Below are 16,797 nucleotides of genomic sequence, written 5' to 3' on the forward strand. Positions count from 1 at the left end.
CATGTTATAGAAAAACAACTCTGGTAAACAGAAGCCCTGCTGGCCTCTTTAACTCGACCACTAAAACTTTTATGTAACTCAAGCGAATGTTTATTAATATTAAAATGCCAAACACCATTTTAGGTCCACATAATGTATTCATGAGTGGGAGTAATATTTTTGAGAACTTGGCCCGTCTGGTGTTGTTAATCAATAATTTGGAGGTGAAGAAATGTTTATATTTAAATTTTTTAGGGGCAAAACTTACAGGAAACAGGTAGACGCCCATGTATGGGCGTCCATGGTATCGCTAAACCAGACAACCTAAATTTAACTTGAGCAGACTTTTTTTTTGTGCAAAAACACCCTTAAGAGCAGGAAAAAACTAATTTAGTTGGAAAAAATTTTCTTATTATAGGAAATTCAGTCAATTTAAAATAGTTTATGTGAGAAAATAAAATAAAACCAGTGGCAACCCTAAGAGGGGGGCACAAGGGGCCTATCATCCTCTTAAAAAATGCTGGCTAGCCCAGAAAATCCTGTCAGGGTTTCCTCCAGTGTATTATAAGCCTGGCGGGCCACCAGGCTTTACTTGTGCCCCCGCCAGGCTAAGCATAACTTTTTTTTTTTTAAGTTTCTAAAAATGTTTGCATTTTTTAAGACTTTTTAGTTGGTGTTTGGGTGTTAATTTTCCAGTCTTTCAATAACACATAATTATCAAGTGATATTTTCACATTTCCTGTCGATTTTAAACATTTTTAACTCAAAAACTCGGCAGCCTGCTGGATGAATGACCAACCGCCGCCAGTAGAAAGCCATGCAGTCTTCTTCTGCAAAGAAGACATGTCTACATACTCAACAATAAATTAAGCATGAACTATTTTCATGAAAGAAATAATCAAATTGTTTTTGTAGAAACAGGATTGTAGATCCAAAACTTCAAATGTTTTTTTCCTTATTAAATGAAAAGTGTACAGTTTGTATATTATTGCATTGAAGAACACTGAAAAATAAAAACAGGATTTAGGTCAGTCTTCATTTGAAAACACCTGACGTTTGTAACAAAGTTTTTATACAGTAGATACAAACGCAGACTTGGGTGCACCAGGTTGAACTTTAGAGTTTAAGCCAGTGAGTAGACGTGGCCTTAGTTACCATGACAACAAGAGGAAAGTGAAAATCCCAGACTAGATGATCACTTTGTATTGCATTTAACATTTTTGTGAGTAGATTTTGATTTAAAAATCCCAGCTTTGTCCTAATTTGTTCCTGAATTGTAGTTGTAGGTGAGGGAATAAAGTTTGGAAATCCAATTAGTTTCTTTTCCTAGATTAATCCAGATCTGGAAATAATTCAGCGTAGAAACCCTGGATTTATATTTCTGCACTTTGTGCTAGACAAAAACTTAATGAGCAGCATCTTTCAGCACCACAGTTTCTGTTGTTGCTCCCGAGAGCCGAACAAGGTCACGAGAAACCAGCTAAATTTAGCGGCGCAGTTCTCACCAAAACCGTGAAACACAAGATAAGCCCAAGATAAAAGCGCTGCAACACTTTCTACCGAGACCAGAAAATAAAACCCACAGATCCGGTGTCATTTCACTCAGTTTGTCTATTTAATATATAAAATACGGTAAAACATACGCAAAAAGGATAAAGGTTTCAAGGGACTTGGATACTTTGGTACAACAAACACTTTTTTTGTAAAAGCGGTATAGAATTTTAATAACATATCAGTGCATACTTTGTATATGAAAATATACACAAACTGTATATCATTCTCAAGAACAAAGAGAACAACAAAAAAAAGAAATATCTTCTTTACAATAAAACCCAAAGCAGACCAGCTCGACACAATATATTAGCTATAAATTTCATCTTTAGTATTTCATATGCTACATTATTCTGAGCTGTTTTAACTCATTTATGATGCATGTCCTTATCATTACTGTACGTAACATAAGCTTAGCTGTTACCTGTGTCCCATGCATTTACATGTTTTGTTTTTTATTCCATGAATGACTAATTTCTGTTTCCCGTTTTATAAATATATTCTATATATCTTAATTAAAACTGCAGCATTTAACTGGTATTTCCTTCGTTGCATTTGCTAATACCACAAGAACTGATCGTGCAATTTTCAGCAAGTTGTTTCAAAACAAGAAAAGGAAACCAGTACTGTATGTTTATGATAAGGAAGATTAAAAAGAGGTGGAACGAAAACAGCTATCCTACACAAAAATATAGCCATAAAATAAAAGCTCCAGAATATCATCATCATAATAAACAGACGTCTGAACTGTCACCAGCACAAATTAATCCAAAAATAGTGAGTTTCTGAAAAACATTATACACAACAGGTAACAGGGGTGCAGTTTTCCTCATATAGATTGTCTCTACACTGCAACCTTTCTTTGCATGTCTGAGAGAAAAAAAGGAGAAAAATCGGCGAAATGTCAGCGCCCACCAGCAGAGAATCAGAGTTCAGAGGGGAAAGTCTGAAAAGCTTTTGTCTATTTGTCAAAAATCCTACAAAAATGAAGAGCATGGGGGTTTGGGGGGCTTCTGAAGCCAGATGAGGTGCTAAAAACAGAAAAATAAATAAATTTATGCTGTTGTTCCTAACTGGTTGTTAGCGGTTGTGTTGGGCTTTCAGAGTCACGAACTCGTTTCACACCGATTACGACTTCCAGCGTCTTCACATCTACTAGCACCCCCGCTAAAGATGTGTGAAAAATGACTTATTGCTGCAGCAGCTTCAAACTTTGGAGAGCATTTAATCATAACAGGCCGACTTTACTTAGAAACTCCTTAAAACGACATTCATGCACAGCTAGAAAAACGCTAAAGAAATTAGCTACTCTCCTCAACTTACTCTTAACTAAAGTCAGAGAAACAATTAAAGTTAAAACTTCAAACAAGTTTGCTGTTAGAAGGAGTAATTACAATCAAAAAAGTCCACATTAAAATGTGTTTATATGCTGAAAGTTTGGAAAAAAGTCATTTTATTTCCTACTATCACAAACGTAAACATCCTGGGGCTCGCTTCTTTGGTCAGATTAATTAAATTTTATTTAATTTCCACTGGGTATCAATGAAGTGCTTTTGAATTTGAATTAAATTGAAAAACCCCAGCAGGATCAGAATTTCAATCTGACATAAAAACAGACTTTAGAGGATCTGTGATGCTGCGGGCCTCTTCTGTCAGAGTCCATTGTTAAACTAGAACTAGTTTTTTAAGGCATCATTATCAGGGGTGCCAGTAATTATGAAGTACACTGGTGATAATTTACTTTCTATTTTTATCTTAACTGAGATTCGAATAAATGTAAATCTCAGTTAAATGTGGATAATTATATTTGTTGCATCCTGTCGAGAAATTCTAATTCACAGCACAAACAAAATCAGAAGCAATTTTCTGATTATTGCAGAAAATTATCGTCAGTTGGATGCAAACGTGGATCAATTATCAGATGGATATCTGATATGTTAATTAATAATATAAGATGATTACTGAGCAACACAGCTTGCCTTGTGCTGCTCCTTTTTTCTTTTATTGCAGCTCAAAAAGAAAATTAAAGAGAAATGGTAAGACTTGAGTTCATTATGTATTCAATGGGTTACTTTATAATAAAAGCATTGAGTAAAAATCAATAGTCTAGTGCTAAATCAGCAAACCAGAGGCTGGAATTGTCCAGTTTTTTCCTTTGATTAGCAGGTCAAATCCTGACCTCTTATTCATTAAGTGCATTCAAAGTAAAGATTCTCACCATTTAACAAGTTTATGCTGCTTTTCTTATTTGATAAAAATCAGAGACACATGCTTGATGCATAAATTAGGATATTTTCTGTTTGAAAATGACAGATTTTATTTAGAGCTGCAGCTAACGATTGTTTCGATTCATCAAATATTCTGGTGATTAATCAATTATTTTGACAATTAATCAGGTGGAAGAATGTAGACATTCTTCACCACTTCAGCCTTTTAAAAAAAATAATAATTAAATATTAGAAGTATTGTAAAAGACTCAAATAAATAATTACATTTAAAAAAAAAAGTAAAACATGTGATTACCTGAAGTGAAATAACAGCATTCCTTTAGCTTTTTTTTTTTTTTTTTTAAATGTTCATGTTTTTGCAGTTTTCTGCTCTGACTGTATCTTTCTTTCAGCAAAAAACACTTTTCCTTTTGAATTTATAAACTCCTGTTAATTATCAATCAGTTACTAAATAGGTTGACGATTGTTCCAATGATCTATTCATCAGATTAATGTGATTAATCGTTTCAGCCCTGGTTTTCTTCAGAACAGAAAAAGCCTAATTTATGCATCTTTGGAGTATCTGATCTGATCCGAAACCACAACAAAGAAGCTGCGTATCAAATATTTCTTAAAGTCCAGAGCTCCAACCTGATTTTAGGTGAAATATTAACATCTTAATTCCTTGTCGGGACAGATGAAAATATAACAGGTTCGTCAGCAAGCTTTCTACTCCTCCTGGGCTCACACTTGAAATGACAGAAAAACAGAAAACTTGAAACCAATCTGCAAAGAGGAAAGCCAGCATCATCTGTGACTGCTTAAAGTGGAAAACATTTTTACATGGTACACTCAATTCAAAGTGTATTTCATCTCCATCGCTACAATATAAGTGAATGGCAGTGTCCTAATAATAATAATAATAATAATAATAATGATAATCCTAACAAGAATAGTAATAAAGAGTTTACATCACGGTGTACGATTTACCTTCATTTGTGGGTTTTTAAAGATGTGTGGCAGGAGAGTAATGATGACACCACAACCAAGCAGGCCTCTGTGAGACAAAGTGCGCACGCCATCAACACTAGAAGAAAATGGAGGATTACTGAAACTAGCCCCGCCCCCTGCACCGCGGCTCCAGAAACATATCAAAGTCACACTCATATATGCGGACAGATCCACTGAGAATCAACACATTGCTTGTTTTTAGGGATACCTAGCAAAGTCTATGCAAATATACTCATTATGTACAGACACGTGGTTGAAGCCAAAAAGCTATTTCACTTTGTCGCCGACTCGAAGCGGTAGAAATATAGAAAAAGTCTTTTTTCCTTTCACTTTTCCAAACACGGCTATGGAGGGATATAGAGAGCTAAAGAGGACATCAAAGCTTTTGTATAAGGAGTGAATTTTTTTTTTCTTCCTATTTTTTTTTATTATGTTTTTTTTTAATACAAAGTCTGAATTTCTACCTCTGGACGACTAACGGACCTGCGAAACATGTTTAAAATACCAACAGATAAAGAACACTTGGACTCCGAAGAACCAAATACTAAAGAAAACTAAAAGAGGCTCGTTAAAGTTCCTATGGATGGAGGAGCTCCCAAAGTCTGCTGCGTCTCCACACCGAGGGAGACGTTTGGCGTCTGGTTTTGTTCTGAAGAAGAAGAAGAGCCGACGTTGGCACGCTGGCGCTCGACTCCGCCCCGTTTCTGGAGGCTCTTCCTACAAACGGGGTTCCTTCACATCTCCATGGAAAAATCCCAGACCAGAACTCCCAGTTCTTTGGACTCTATCGTATCGGCCCGATAAATGAAATAACCAATATATATATATCGGTTATCGGCCAAAACAGCACTATTGATATCGGATATCGGCCCAAATTTTCATATCGAGCATCGATATTAAATTTATCTGAGGGAGACATTTCTACTGACGGAGGGATTTAAATAAGGAAGGAAAGGTGGAAAGAAGGGAGGACAGAGAGTAACTTGAACAAAAGAAAAGGACACAAGGATGATAGGAAAGAAGGACACTTGGAAGGGAGGTAGGACACAATGAAGGAATGTCCAGAAGGAAGGATATAAAGAAGGAAAGACAATAGGAAAGGAAGAAGAAAGCAAGGAAGGATGGATTGTAGAAAAGGTAATAGGACTCTATGGAGGAGAGATAGTAGGAGAGGAAATGGGACACAAAGGAGGGGACAAACACTAGCAAAGGAAAATAGGAGACAAAGAGGATGGATGGTAGAAAAGGAAGTAGGACTCTAGGGAGCAGGGACATTAGGAGAGGAAGTAGGACACAAGTGAGGGGGAAACAATAGGAAAGGAAAATAGGGGACAAGGAAAGAAAAGTTGAAAATGAAGTAGGACTCTAGAAATGAGGAAAAGTACAAAAGGAAAGTAGGAGACAAGGATGGGGGGAAATTAGGAAGGAAAGAAGGACAAAAATGAGAGGACAATAAACAGAAGGACACTAGGAAAGGAAGTAGGACACAAATAAAGAAAGACTACAGAGTTGGAAACATGAAGGATAAATGCACATTTTTTTCCAAGCTCTTGTTTTTCCAGACCTGGAAAATTCTGAAGTCAAATTCCAGACTTTTCCAGGCAGTGGAGGAACCCCGTACCTAAAGCGTCCAGTCAAACATTTCCCAGCAGCCTTCAAACGTCTCCAGGCGAAATCACGGGGGGAAAATGGACAGCACGCGATCAAAACGCCGCGGGATTGCAGGAGCAGGAAGTGACAGGTCATGCAGCAGGCGAATCGTAACGCCGAGGAGCCACCGATCCACGCGCTTCCGCGTGAGTAGAAGAAGGTCGCTGAGAAACCACGTGAAAAATGTTCTGTGGTTGCGTCGAATTGCATAAAAAAAGGTCAAACGCCTCAGAAATCACGACAGAAATACGTTCAAGGCCTTGAAAACCCGAATCCAGCTGAGCTCAGACATCCAAACCAGTCTTTGGCGAAGCCCTGTGAGTTCAAGATGGCGGCGTGTAATGCAGGACAGGTGCAGACGTGTGGTGATAGTGTCACATGGCAGTGGAGTGGTGGGGTCACGGGGTCGTGGGGGGCTAATAATGAAGGTAAGTGTTTACAAGTCAGAACTTCCTCTGGGCGACGAGAGGCGACTTCTATGTGACCCAGGCGTCCAATCTCATGCGTTTTACGTTTCCTCCATCCTGATCCGGTTCGTTCGACACCCTGAGGAGCTCGGTGGCGCCGCCTCCGCCTCCGGTACCACCGCCACCGCCGGCGCTGGCGTCGTCGCGGTCGCTGCCCTCGAAGGAGCTGGCGTTGCTGCTGACGCTGTCTGCGGGCGAGCGGCCCGTCGGCGGCTCCAGGCAGAGCAGCGAGCTGGGGTACTGAGGCGGCGCCGTCAAGATGGCGCCTCCGGACGTGGAGGACGGCGTGGTGGACGGAGGCGGCGCGGGGGGAGGACACGGGGTGCTCCGGTCCCGGCCGGGCGAGACCGGCTCCGACTTGATGCTCACGCTGGAGCTGGTGTTGACGGTCAGCATGGCGCCTTGAGGTATGTGGGTTGCCGGCCTGAAACGGGTCAGAGGGAAGAAAACAAGATGGAGGATGAGAGGCGGAGCAAAAACGAAACCACTGACCATCCCTCATGATAAAAATCATTCTGCAATCTTTTAGCTTTTCCAGATTAGGTCAGTTTACAACCACAGGCTTCAATGTTTTATTGAGTTTCATGAGATGGAGCAAAACAAAGGAGCAAATAACTGAAGTGAAAAGTTAAAGTTGGTTTGTTTTTTTAATTAAAACAATAAATCATGCATCATTTTCCTTCAACTTCAGCTACAAACGGCAACATGTTGATCCATCACATCACAACAACAGGATTCTTGTACATTCTTATGTAAAAACTCCAGTTTTTTAGTACCTAACTTCCCAGAGTTCCCAATCCACAGTGTTTAATTTGCACAACAAACTGTAAATTTATTTATAATGTCTGGCAAAAAGTATTTTAAATGATGAGGAACAAACTAGAATAGAGGAGAGGAAGAAAGTCAAAGAGAAAAAGTAAGACGAGAAAGGAAAGAAATAAGGTACAAGAACGTATATATTTTTTTCTATTCGTAGTGAATTTTCGATTATTTTCCAGGCTTTTCCTGCAATAAAATCTCTCAACATTTATGGTTGTAAAATGACAAAAACATGAAAAACCTCAAAGGGTGTGAATACTTTTGTAAGGCGCTGTAACAGTAATTAGCAACGTGACAAAAAGCAAACGATTAGATCCCCAGAAGACCATTTGTGTCGGGACAGAACATTACAGAACGCCACCAACAAGGAAAAGCCACACTCAGTTATTCACCGGCGGCCATCTTTGAGCCTTCAAAAGCAAAGTAACGTCCCCAACAGCAGCTCCCAAACCACCAACAGAAGCATGAAATGATCGGTGTGTGACGGGGTGGTTCGCAGTGAGTCAGCAAGGATGTGAAGAAAATAATAATCTGGTTAGAAAGCAGGGTGGAAACCACGGCTACACCGCTTTCCTGTTTGACAGCAGGCATGCTTAAAGAGAGGGGAGGGGAGCAGCAGCCAAAAAGCAAGTCACAAGACACACAGGAAGTAGGAAGTGTGATACAGTACCGGCCCAACCACTCATCTCTACCCAAGAGCAGGTTGGACGGAGAGCCAACGCTGTGGGGAGAAAACAACATGTTGGAGCCCAAACCGAAAGGGACAGGTGGAGAAAAGAGTGAGACATTAAGGCAGGCAAGTTTGGATTCACCGCAGTGACGCTGTTTCTCTGAGCAAACAGGTCTGAGTTCGAAGAAGACAAAATAAGAAGATCGAACATGTGCTGGGTTTTCTGGATGCAATATTTACATCAGGGCTATCCAAACTTTTTGTTTTGTTTATATATTTTTTTAGAATTTTCACTTAATCACTTAATCGTTTTTCATACAATATTAGAAATACACAGAGATAAAAATAAACCTTCAAATAAGAAAATAAACATTTTATAATAACATAGCACTCCTTTAGTAATTCTGAACTATTCCACTTGAGTTCTGGTTAAAAGTGTTTTAATATTAAATGGAAATATAAATATTTTTTGTACAGTTTTGGTTTAATTACTGAATATGTTGGGGGTTTTTCACCAAATGGCATCTTTTTCGGTCTGTATGCTCCAGTTAACAATTAATCGATTACTTCAATAAACGATCAATCACAATTAATCCGATTAATTGTTTCAGTCCTAACTGGATAAAAAAACATTAAAAAAGAATGACATAATTTGGTTTTCAGGCAGGCTCAGAGTTTCTATATTTTTAGGTTTGATTGTTTTCTTATTTTAGAAGTAAGATTTGCTTTGGAGAAAAATTCGGTTGATGTTTGTAAATGGAAATTTACTTTTTCTACCTAATATTCTTTTAAGAAGAGGGTATTTATGTAAAAATTTCCGCCCAAAATCCTCCAGAAGGCCATAAAATGGCCCTCGGGCCACAGTTTGGACACCACTAATTTACAATAGTAAGCCTTTAACATGTTATTGACAACCTTTGGTCAATTATTGGCTGCATTCAGTCGTAGGCGACTGCATGACTGCATGGAAAAGCATTCATCGCGCCATAAACACAAATACTGCTCTTTAAGAACATTCCTGTTTGAGAAACACTACTTTGTGACGCCACTTACTTAAAAAATGTGATTTATATCACTAAACTGCACACAGTAAGTGCATTTAATCATATTTTCAAATTTACTGATATTTATTTATGTTTTTAAAAAAAAAATAACTAATTGAAATTTATCGAGATAATAAGTCAAAATAATTCAGAGAAAATATTCACAATAAATTATAAACGATACAATAAATGCCCACGCCTACTCCAGTCACCCTGTCTCTGCTTATGTATCCTCACAGCATGATGCTGCCACCACCATGTATTGAAGTGTAATTTGGCAAAATGTGAAAACCTTCAACTTTTGCAAATTTCAAATGAAAATAAATGAAACCCGTTTAATTTTCTCATCTTAAAATGATTTTTTTTTTGCCCCGTTTGAATTTAGAGGCAGGATCCGTCCAGATACAAAGTGAGCCTCCCAAATCCCCGGCTGACAGACAAAGTCATGACATTTCACACACACTAGTGGTGGCTGTTCACCTCAGATTGGCAGCCAGACTGGACACTTGGCTAGACAGCTCGCTGCTCTGTTTGTCCACGCCCCACATGCTGTGGAGGAGAGGAGAGGACACACTTCAAGGATCTGCCAGACCAAAACCCGAAATCACTCAGAGACATTTAGTCACCCATATTTTAAACCCAAAGGAGGAAAAAAACTGGAAACTGTTTGATTCTGTGAAGGGAAAAAAAGTGAAAACTTTAATCTGATCTAATTATTGTAATCCTGACTGAACATGGATACAACAATTTCACAAAACGTATCGGTTGAGTAGAGGCTCAAAACTTTACAGATCATTATTGATACGCTATTTAAAAACACTACATTTCTATTTCTGTATAAAATTATTTAGTACTACTTTGAGTAATTAAGTAAATTAAATAAATGTAATTATTCCTGAGCTGCTGTAGTAATTATTTTATCAAAAAGTTCCAATTTTAATTGAGTCCTCTCACAAATTAATGGCAAAATTTAGAGCAAATCATATTTACCTCCTCAATAAGGAGTGCAGATTTTTTTACAATTATGTTTGACCAACTACACTTAAAAGTTCTGGAAACCATGAAGAGTCCACTGCACCGAACCCCATTGTAAACCTCCTGGTTGTTCCACCAAATATTGATTTCTGAACATTAGTTTTGTTGTTTCTAAATGAATATGAACTTGTTTTATTTGCATTATTTGAGGTCTGAAAGTGCTGCATCTGTTTTGTTATTTTGACCATTTCTCATTTTCTGCAAATAAATACAAAATTTTTTTGCTTGGAATTTCAGAGGCATTTTGTCAGTAAGTCATAGAATAACAGAACAATGTTCATTTTACTCAAACATAAACCTATAAAGAGTCAAATCTGGGAAAATGGTAATTTTAAGCGGTCTCTTATTTATTTTCAGAGTTGTATCTCATATAATATAAGTTAAAATCAATTTAAAAAATATTGTATTGATCTCAAAGGGAAATTAAAAGTTGTTATAACTCATATTAATTCAAATTCTTCAAAGAAATTCAGAACTTCACAAGTAACATGTTTATATATAAAAGATTTCTTATGTAGCTTTAAAGCACCTTAATTTCAAAAGTATTACTAAAATCCACTTAACCTACAGGCATTTTAACTACTTTTTAACTATAATGACGAAATGTATTTTTCTTATTGTCAACTGTTGAACAGTATAAGTTTCACTCGCAGTTCCTGCTGACACAAACAGGAAGTACAGAGACTTTAGCTCGTTATATTTAATGCACGTTCTCTCTGGATGTTTCCTAAAGATAAACTTTAAAAGACAATAAATGTGTGGCGTTGTGTGAAAGTCGCCTTGGAGCCACAAGAAGACTCCTGACAGTTCAAACTGTTAGCTGCTCTGTTTGAAATTAAAAACTTTCAGATGAGTTTTTAATTTCCTGCAAAGAAAACTTTAAAGAAATAGATCCTTGTCCAGTTCTACATATAAAGCCACAATCTCTATTTCTAAACTGTATTTCTGTGAACAAACATCTTCTAGTGTGTCAAACTCAAGGTCCGGGGGCCAAACGTGGCCCACCATTGCTTTCCACGTGGCCCTCTTGACTCCAGATGCTAAATTACATCAATCAGTCCTTCCAGTTGCTGTGATTACATGATTGTGGAAATTCACATCAAATCAACAAATCCAAGCATTTTTTTCATGCTGATGCATAACTGTATGTTTATTGCAAATTTGTGAAAAACATTTGTGTAAATATTGCAAAAATATTTTTGGAAATATTTCTAAATTAGCACCATAAAATTAGTGACTTTGATTGCAAAAAACAAAACAAAAATCACAAAAACAATCGCAAAATTCTGGAGGCACTGAACAATGTGAAAAGATGTTCAATAATTAATTTTAAGTACCATTTATAAAATGCAGAGACAGCTATTTGTTAATATTTTAAGTTTATTTATTGGTTTTATCAATACATCCTGGCACAACCGGCTCTTTGAGAATATTCTTTATCTTGATTCTTTATCAAACTCATTTTCAAGACGAAAATGAGTTTAACACCCTTGTTCTAGTCAAACTGTTGTTCTAACAAACAAAATATCATCAAATCACATCTTTATTATTATAATACCTTCTGGAAAAGTGGCAAAGCCGACCTGCTACCCCCTGCTCACAAATGATGGTTTAATAAAAGCCACAGGAAACTATTCAGACCGATGTGATGACAATGGTGACATGCAAACCAGGTCACTAAAAAGGATGCAAGTTGCTTGCATTGGAGGTCATGGTATGCATATAATGCAAGCAACTGTTAGGGTCAGTATGCCAGCTGTTATCAGAACACTGAGCTGTTACATGAGGATGTTACAAACATTTCCTACACATCTGCAGAGGAAAAACAAAATCAGGAGACTTACACCAAGTTGCTGAGTGATGCAAGGTTAAGCTGCTGCTGCTGCTGCTGCTGCTGCTGCTGCTGTTGCTGCTGTTGGGATTGTTGTTGCTGGGAGACGGCCTGCTGTTGTTGCCATGTGGACACGGTGGTCGGCAACAAGCCGCCTGGTGACGCGAGAGCGTGTAAAGCAGTGATGTCCGCACTGGTCAGCTGGTACTCTGATGGAAGATGCAGGATTTAAATGCGGATTTAAACTTCTGTTTATGTTCAGGTGATACAAACAGGTGCAGATCATTTCACCGGTTCACACTTAAACAGTTTTAGTTTTTGTTGTGTAATCTATTCATCAATCAATACCTGCCTTGACACTCTCATGACGGATGATTGCAAATAATTTTGGACAGAAATGTTGTCTGAAAAATTGAATCTACCAGCAGGAAGTTGGTCATAAGTTATGTCATAACATCAGGAGCCAAACTGTCTCAGAAAAGTTTGCCGGTATAAACAGGGATTTGAGCTATAATCAATGGAAATGATGGATCATATAAAATCAGAAATAATAATATTTATTTACACAATCCCTCCACCTTTGACTGCAGTTTTTGCCTCACCTGTGTTGTACGCTGTGGGTATGGCGGAGAAGGGCAGACCCTGTGCCAGGAGGCTCGGTGTGGCTACAGACACCACAGGTGTGGTGAGGGTTTGTGCCACCTGGGCTCCGGCCGCCAGCCGCTGGGCGTTCTGCCAAAGAGTGAAGCAACATCAGAAACGATGCAAACACGGAACAGCTTCCTCTGCCGACCCGATTCAGAACTTTTTTTTTGTTTGTTTTATTCGGACATGCTGGGAGTGACAGATGCACACATGGCTGGACTCAGAACGATGTTCCACACCGAGGAAACCTCTCAGTGCGTTCTTGATGACATGCATCAAAAATAAACTCCTTGGTTTGGATAAGAGAATTACATCAAAGGCAATTTATTCAGCTGTTGGTTACAAAAAAAAAAACTGACCGGTCGTTGGTAACATCTGTCCTGAATCTTATTACTGTGTAACATTAAAATAACTAAACTAGTTCATGATGTAAATATAGTAATGATGGCTATATAAATTGATATCAATAGTTATTGATTTGTTTTAAACATCTGAAATACTGTCAAACTGGTAGTGTGAGCTTTCCTCTTTTATCCACAGTTTTCACAAAACGCCATTGTTTCTTATTTTTAAGCAGTGATGAGGCACAGTGGAAAAACCTTAAACTGCTGCTGCTGTCAGTTACTCAACTTGTTGTTGCTAGGTTACCAAAGAATGAGTGAGTTGCTAGGTAACCAAAGAGTCAGCTAGTTGATTCCACCACACTCTGCTTGCTTAGCTGTGAGAAGTTTTAATCCACTCTGTGTGTAAATCAGTTACTTTATGCTCAAGGAATCGCTATTAGGCCTCATAACTAATTAGCCCCTAAGATCATATTTATTGCTCTGCTTACCTCTTGAATTTTCAATGAAGGTAAAGAGAAAATAAACTTTGAAATATTCCATCCATTACAATAAATTTCTACACATTCATTTTAAAACTAAATCTTGAGGAACATCATCAAAATCACATGATTTATGTCTAAATCTTCTGCTCCCAAACTGGTCGGAAAAAACTAAAATTTACCTTGGAGAAAAAGGCAACTGGAGCTCGTTTTTTAACACTTCCGCATATAAATCGTCTTGCTATAAAAGGCAAAAGATTTTGTGGATTTCCCCTGGAATTACCTTCATGTGTGAAAAGAACCATTCATCAAGAGTTTCGAATTACACTAAACGTACAAAAGGAGCAGAGACAGACCTCAAAGAGGAGAAAGATTTAATTATCTTCCTTTGTGAGAAAGAAGAGCGAGAGCGCCAGCAGAGGGAAAGTGATGAAAATTAATCACCATCTTCCAGAAAAAGAGAATCTTGCCTGTCGACTTTAAGACGAATTGTTGAAGAGGGAAGAGATCAGCCACCAGAAGCAGCCATTACTCCTCTGAAAACACATTTATCTTAATAACTAATAACTAATAACTTAATAACTGAAAAGGTTCAGTTTTCCACAGCTTAGCAACATATTGTGGAAAAAGTTAAATTTCTACAATATATTGTTTTAATATACTTAATAGGCTCTGAAAAGTGCTTTTTTTTTTTTTTACAACTATATTGTTTTTTACACTTTATATTCAAGGGATGAAACAATTAATTGTGATTATTTTTAGAAAAACTTGTCAACTTATTTAGTTATAATTGCTAAATACTTATTTAGTTATTGAAGCTCAATTACTAAATATGTAATTTGGTAATCACTTAAAAAGGGTCATTAAGGCATCAGAGAAATAATTAAAGCAAAACTGTACAAAAAAACATATACATTTTACATTCAAGATAAAAAAAATATGTTTTACCCAGAAGACCTACAGTTCAAATTATGTAAAGGATGATTTATAAAAGAAACTGAAGTATTTGTTTATTTGAATCTTTTAAGGTATTTCTAATATTGTGCGAAAAAAGCTAAATGAAACATCTGCAAAATGTGGCTATTTTTAAATCTGATTAATCAATTAATCATCAGAACAATTGATTGAATAATTGATTACTATTACAATATCTGGTATCTGAATTTCTAACTTTTCTGCATTTATCAGGTGCAAAATATGAAACAAAGTGCAACTAAAAACTAGCAATTAAAGATCATTTCAAGCCTGATTATTGCCAGTTGACGTAAGCAGACAACTAAATCCTATTTAGGACTGATATTATAACTACTTTCCATCCTAAAGGTATTTTAAGTTTTTTATTCATCTCTAAAGATCATCTAAAGTTACATGCTTTGTGTTTCACGACCGGCAGTTGGCCATGAAAGCTCAAATTTGGACTTTTTTTTTTTTTGTTAAATGCCTTTAATGTAATTCAAAGAAGTTATTAAAAATCTCAAACGTTGTGTCGGATAGTGGAAATGAGTGTGTGAGACCGTCGGTGAACACTGAAACATGCTCAGTGGCGCGTCGCACCACAACGCAAAGTGAGAACAACACCCATGCTTTAGATAAGCACCATACAGTACGATGAAGCGAATCCAGCTCAAACCTGCAGGAAAGCACTCAGATATTCCACCGTCAACAAGATTAATGTGGAGGGCTCAACTCTAGATTATCTTTGGAAACTAAAAACAAATGCTGGAATAAAACATCCACGGACCCTGACCCACATGCAGTCAGTCAAACTGAACATCCTCTCAAAAGAAATGTTGGTGAAAACAAAACTGAAACAAGAAGAAACTCCTGCAGAGTCCTGCACTCATGCCGACAGCTGACTGGCATCGACTCATGCGAGTGACTGATGTATGTGTTTGGGAGTGAGGGGGGGGAATCACCTCGTTTACCAATTCCAGCTCATCCTCTGTCTGCAAGGAGTTGTAACAGAGAGGGTTAAAACTCTGGAGGGACTGAATAAAACCATGAAAACAAAGCCTGAACTCATACTAGTTCATTGGTTTGTTTGTTCAATAAAAGTTCAATAAAAATGAGAGCAGCACCAAACAAAGCCACATTTTTGGAAATCTTTTAAGCTAACATTTAGTTTTCTCAGACCTGATCTAAACTGCAACAGGTAGCAACAAAGTAAAGACAATAAAATGTTTGGAAACAGTTGAAATTATTCATCAAAGGTTTCTTTAAGAAACGCACTAAAACTGAGAATCTACAGTAAATAATGTTATAATAGTTTGGGCTAAAGATTATAACCTAGTTTTGTCGTATCTTTACAATTAAACTGAAATACTTGAAGCAATTATTAAAGCCTAATGAAGTCGTGGTTCATTCCTTTATAAAATGTTTGCCTAGATTGTTCATCTTTAAAGTATTAGAACAGAATTTTTTCTTGTTGTGTCTGATGTTTGTTTTAAAACTTATGTTCACTCAAATGATCTCAACTAGGCAGCTTGATTATTGTAAAACAAATCTGAACAAAATCCTGACACTGAAGAAACAAGATGAGAAATAAACAAGTTTTTGGATAAATATTTTAAACCCGTCAGTCAAAGTTTTGAATATCAAACAGCTGGATAAAAAAGATTCAGATTTATCAATAACAGAGATGAGATATTAATCCAGCTCCTGTATAGTTTGGGGCACTTTGGCAACAAAATTACGATTTCTGGATCGTTTTGTCTTCTAAGATATGGGAACTTGGAAAATGTTGACAGTTTTTCCACTTTTCAGGCATCATCAAGATAAGTTTTCTAACCTTTACAGCACAATGAGATGAAAACAATATAAATGAACTAAAAGAAAAGTTTCAATACACTATTAGGTGATCTCCATCCATCAATACTTCTACAGGAACAACTAAAATACAGCAACATTGTATCTTGCTAAGTTTTCTGGCATTAAGCAAATATAAATAATTTTGGTAATTCTAACGGGCCTAAAAAAAGAAAAGCTTAGTTTGATTTAACTTAAGACAGAAAACAAAATGTGTGTGTCTTTTCATTAAGTCTATAAAACATTGAATTTCAACTGTGA

General features: G+C 37.0%; 1 protein-coding gene across 9 annotated transcripts in view; it reads right to left on the bottom strand.

The window, feature by feature from the left end:
• Positions 1-1,572: 1,572 nt before the first annotated feature.
• LOC122843081 (myocyte-specific enhancer factor 2D homolog) overlaps positions 1,573-16,797 on the bottom strand; it is a 38,479-nt gene continuing 23,254 nt past the window's right edge. For 2 of the 9 annotated variants that reach the window (XM_044137568.1, XM_044137567.1), the window contains exons 8-13: positions 15,648-15,677; positions 12,866-12,995; positions 12,277-12,472; positions 9,878-9,946; positions 8,355-8,405; positions 1,573-7,289 (exon numbers count right to left, since the gene is read on the bottom strand). In XM_044137568.1, the coding sequence (XP_043993503.1) occupies positions 6,875-7,289; positions 8,355-8,405; positions 9,878-9,946; positions 12,277-12,472; positions 12,866-12,995; positions 15,648-15,677 (891 nt within the window). In that variant the 3' untranslated portion in view covers positions 1,573-6,874. The remainder of the gene's footprint in view (positions 7,290-8,354; positions 8,406-9,877; positions 9,947-12,276; positions 12,473-12,865; positions 12,996-15,647; positions 15,678-16,797) is intronic. The other 7 variants (XM_044137570.1, XM_044137569.1, XM_044137574.1 and 4 more) reach the window with 4 other exon arrangements.

Source organism: Gambusia affinis, linkage group LG14, assembly GCF_019740435.1.
Source record: "Gambusia affinis linkage group LG14, SWU_Gaff_1.0, whole genome shotgun sequence".
NCBI classification, from domain to species: domain Eukaryota; kingdom Metazoa; phylum Chordata; class Actinopteri; order Cyprinodontiformes; family Poeciliidae; genus Gambusia; species Gambusia affinis.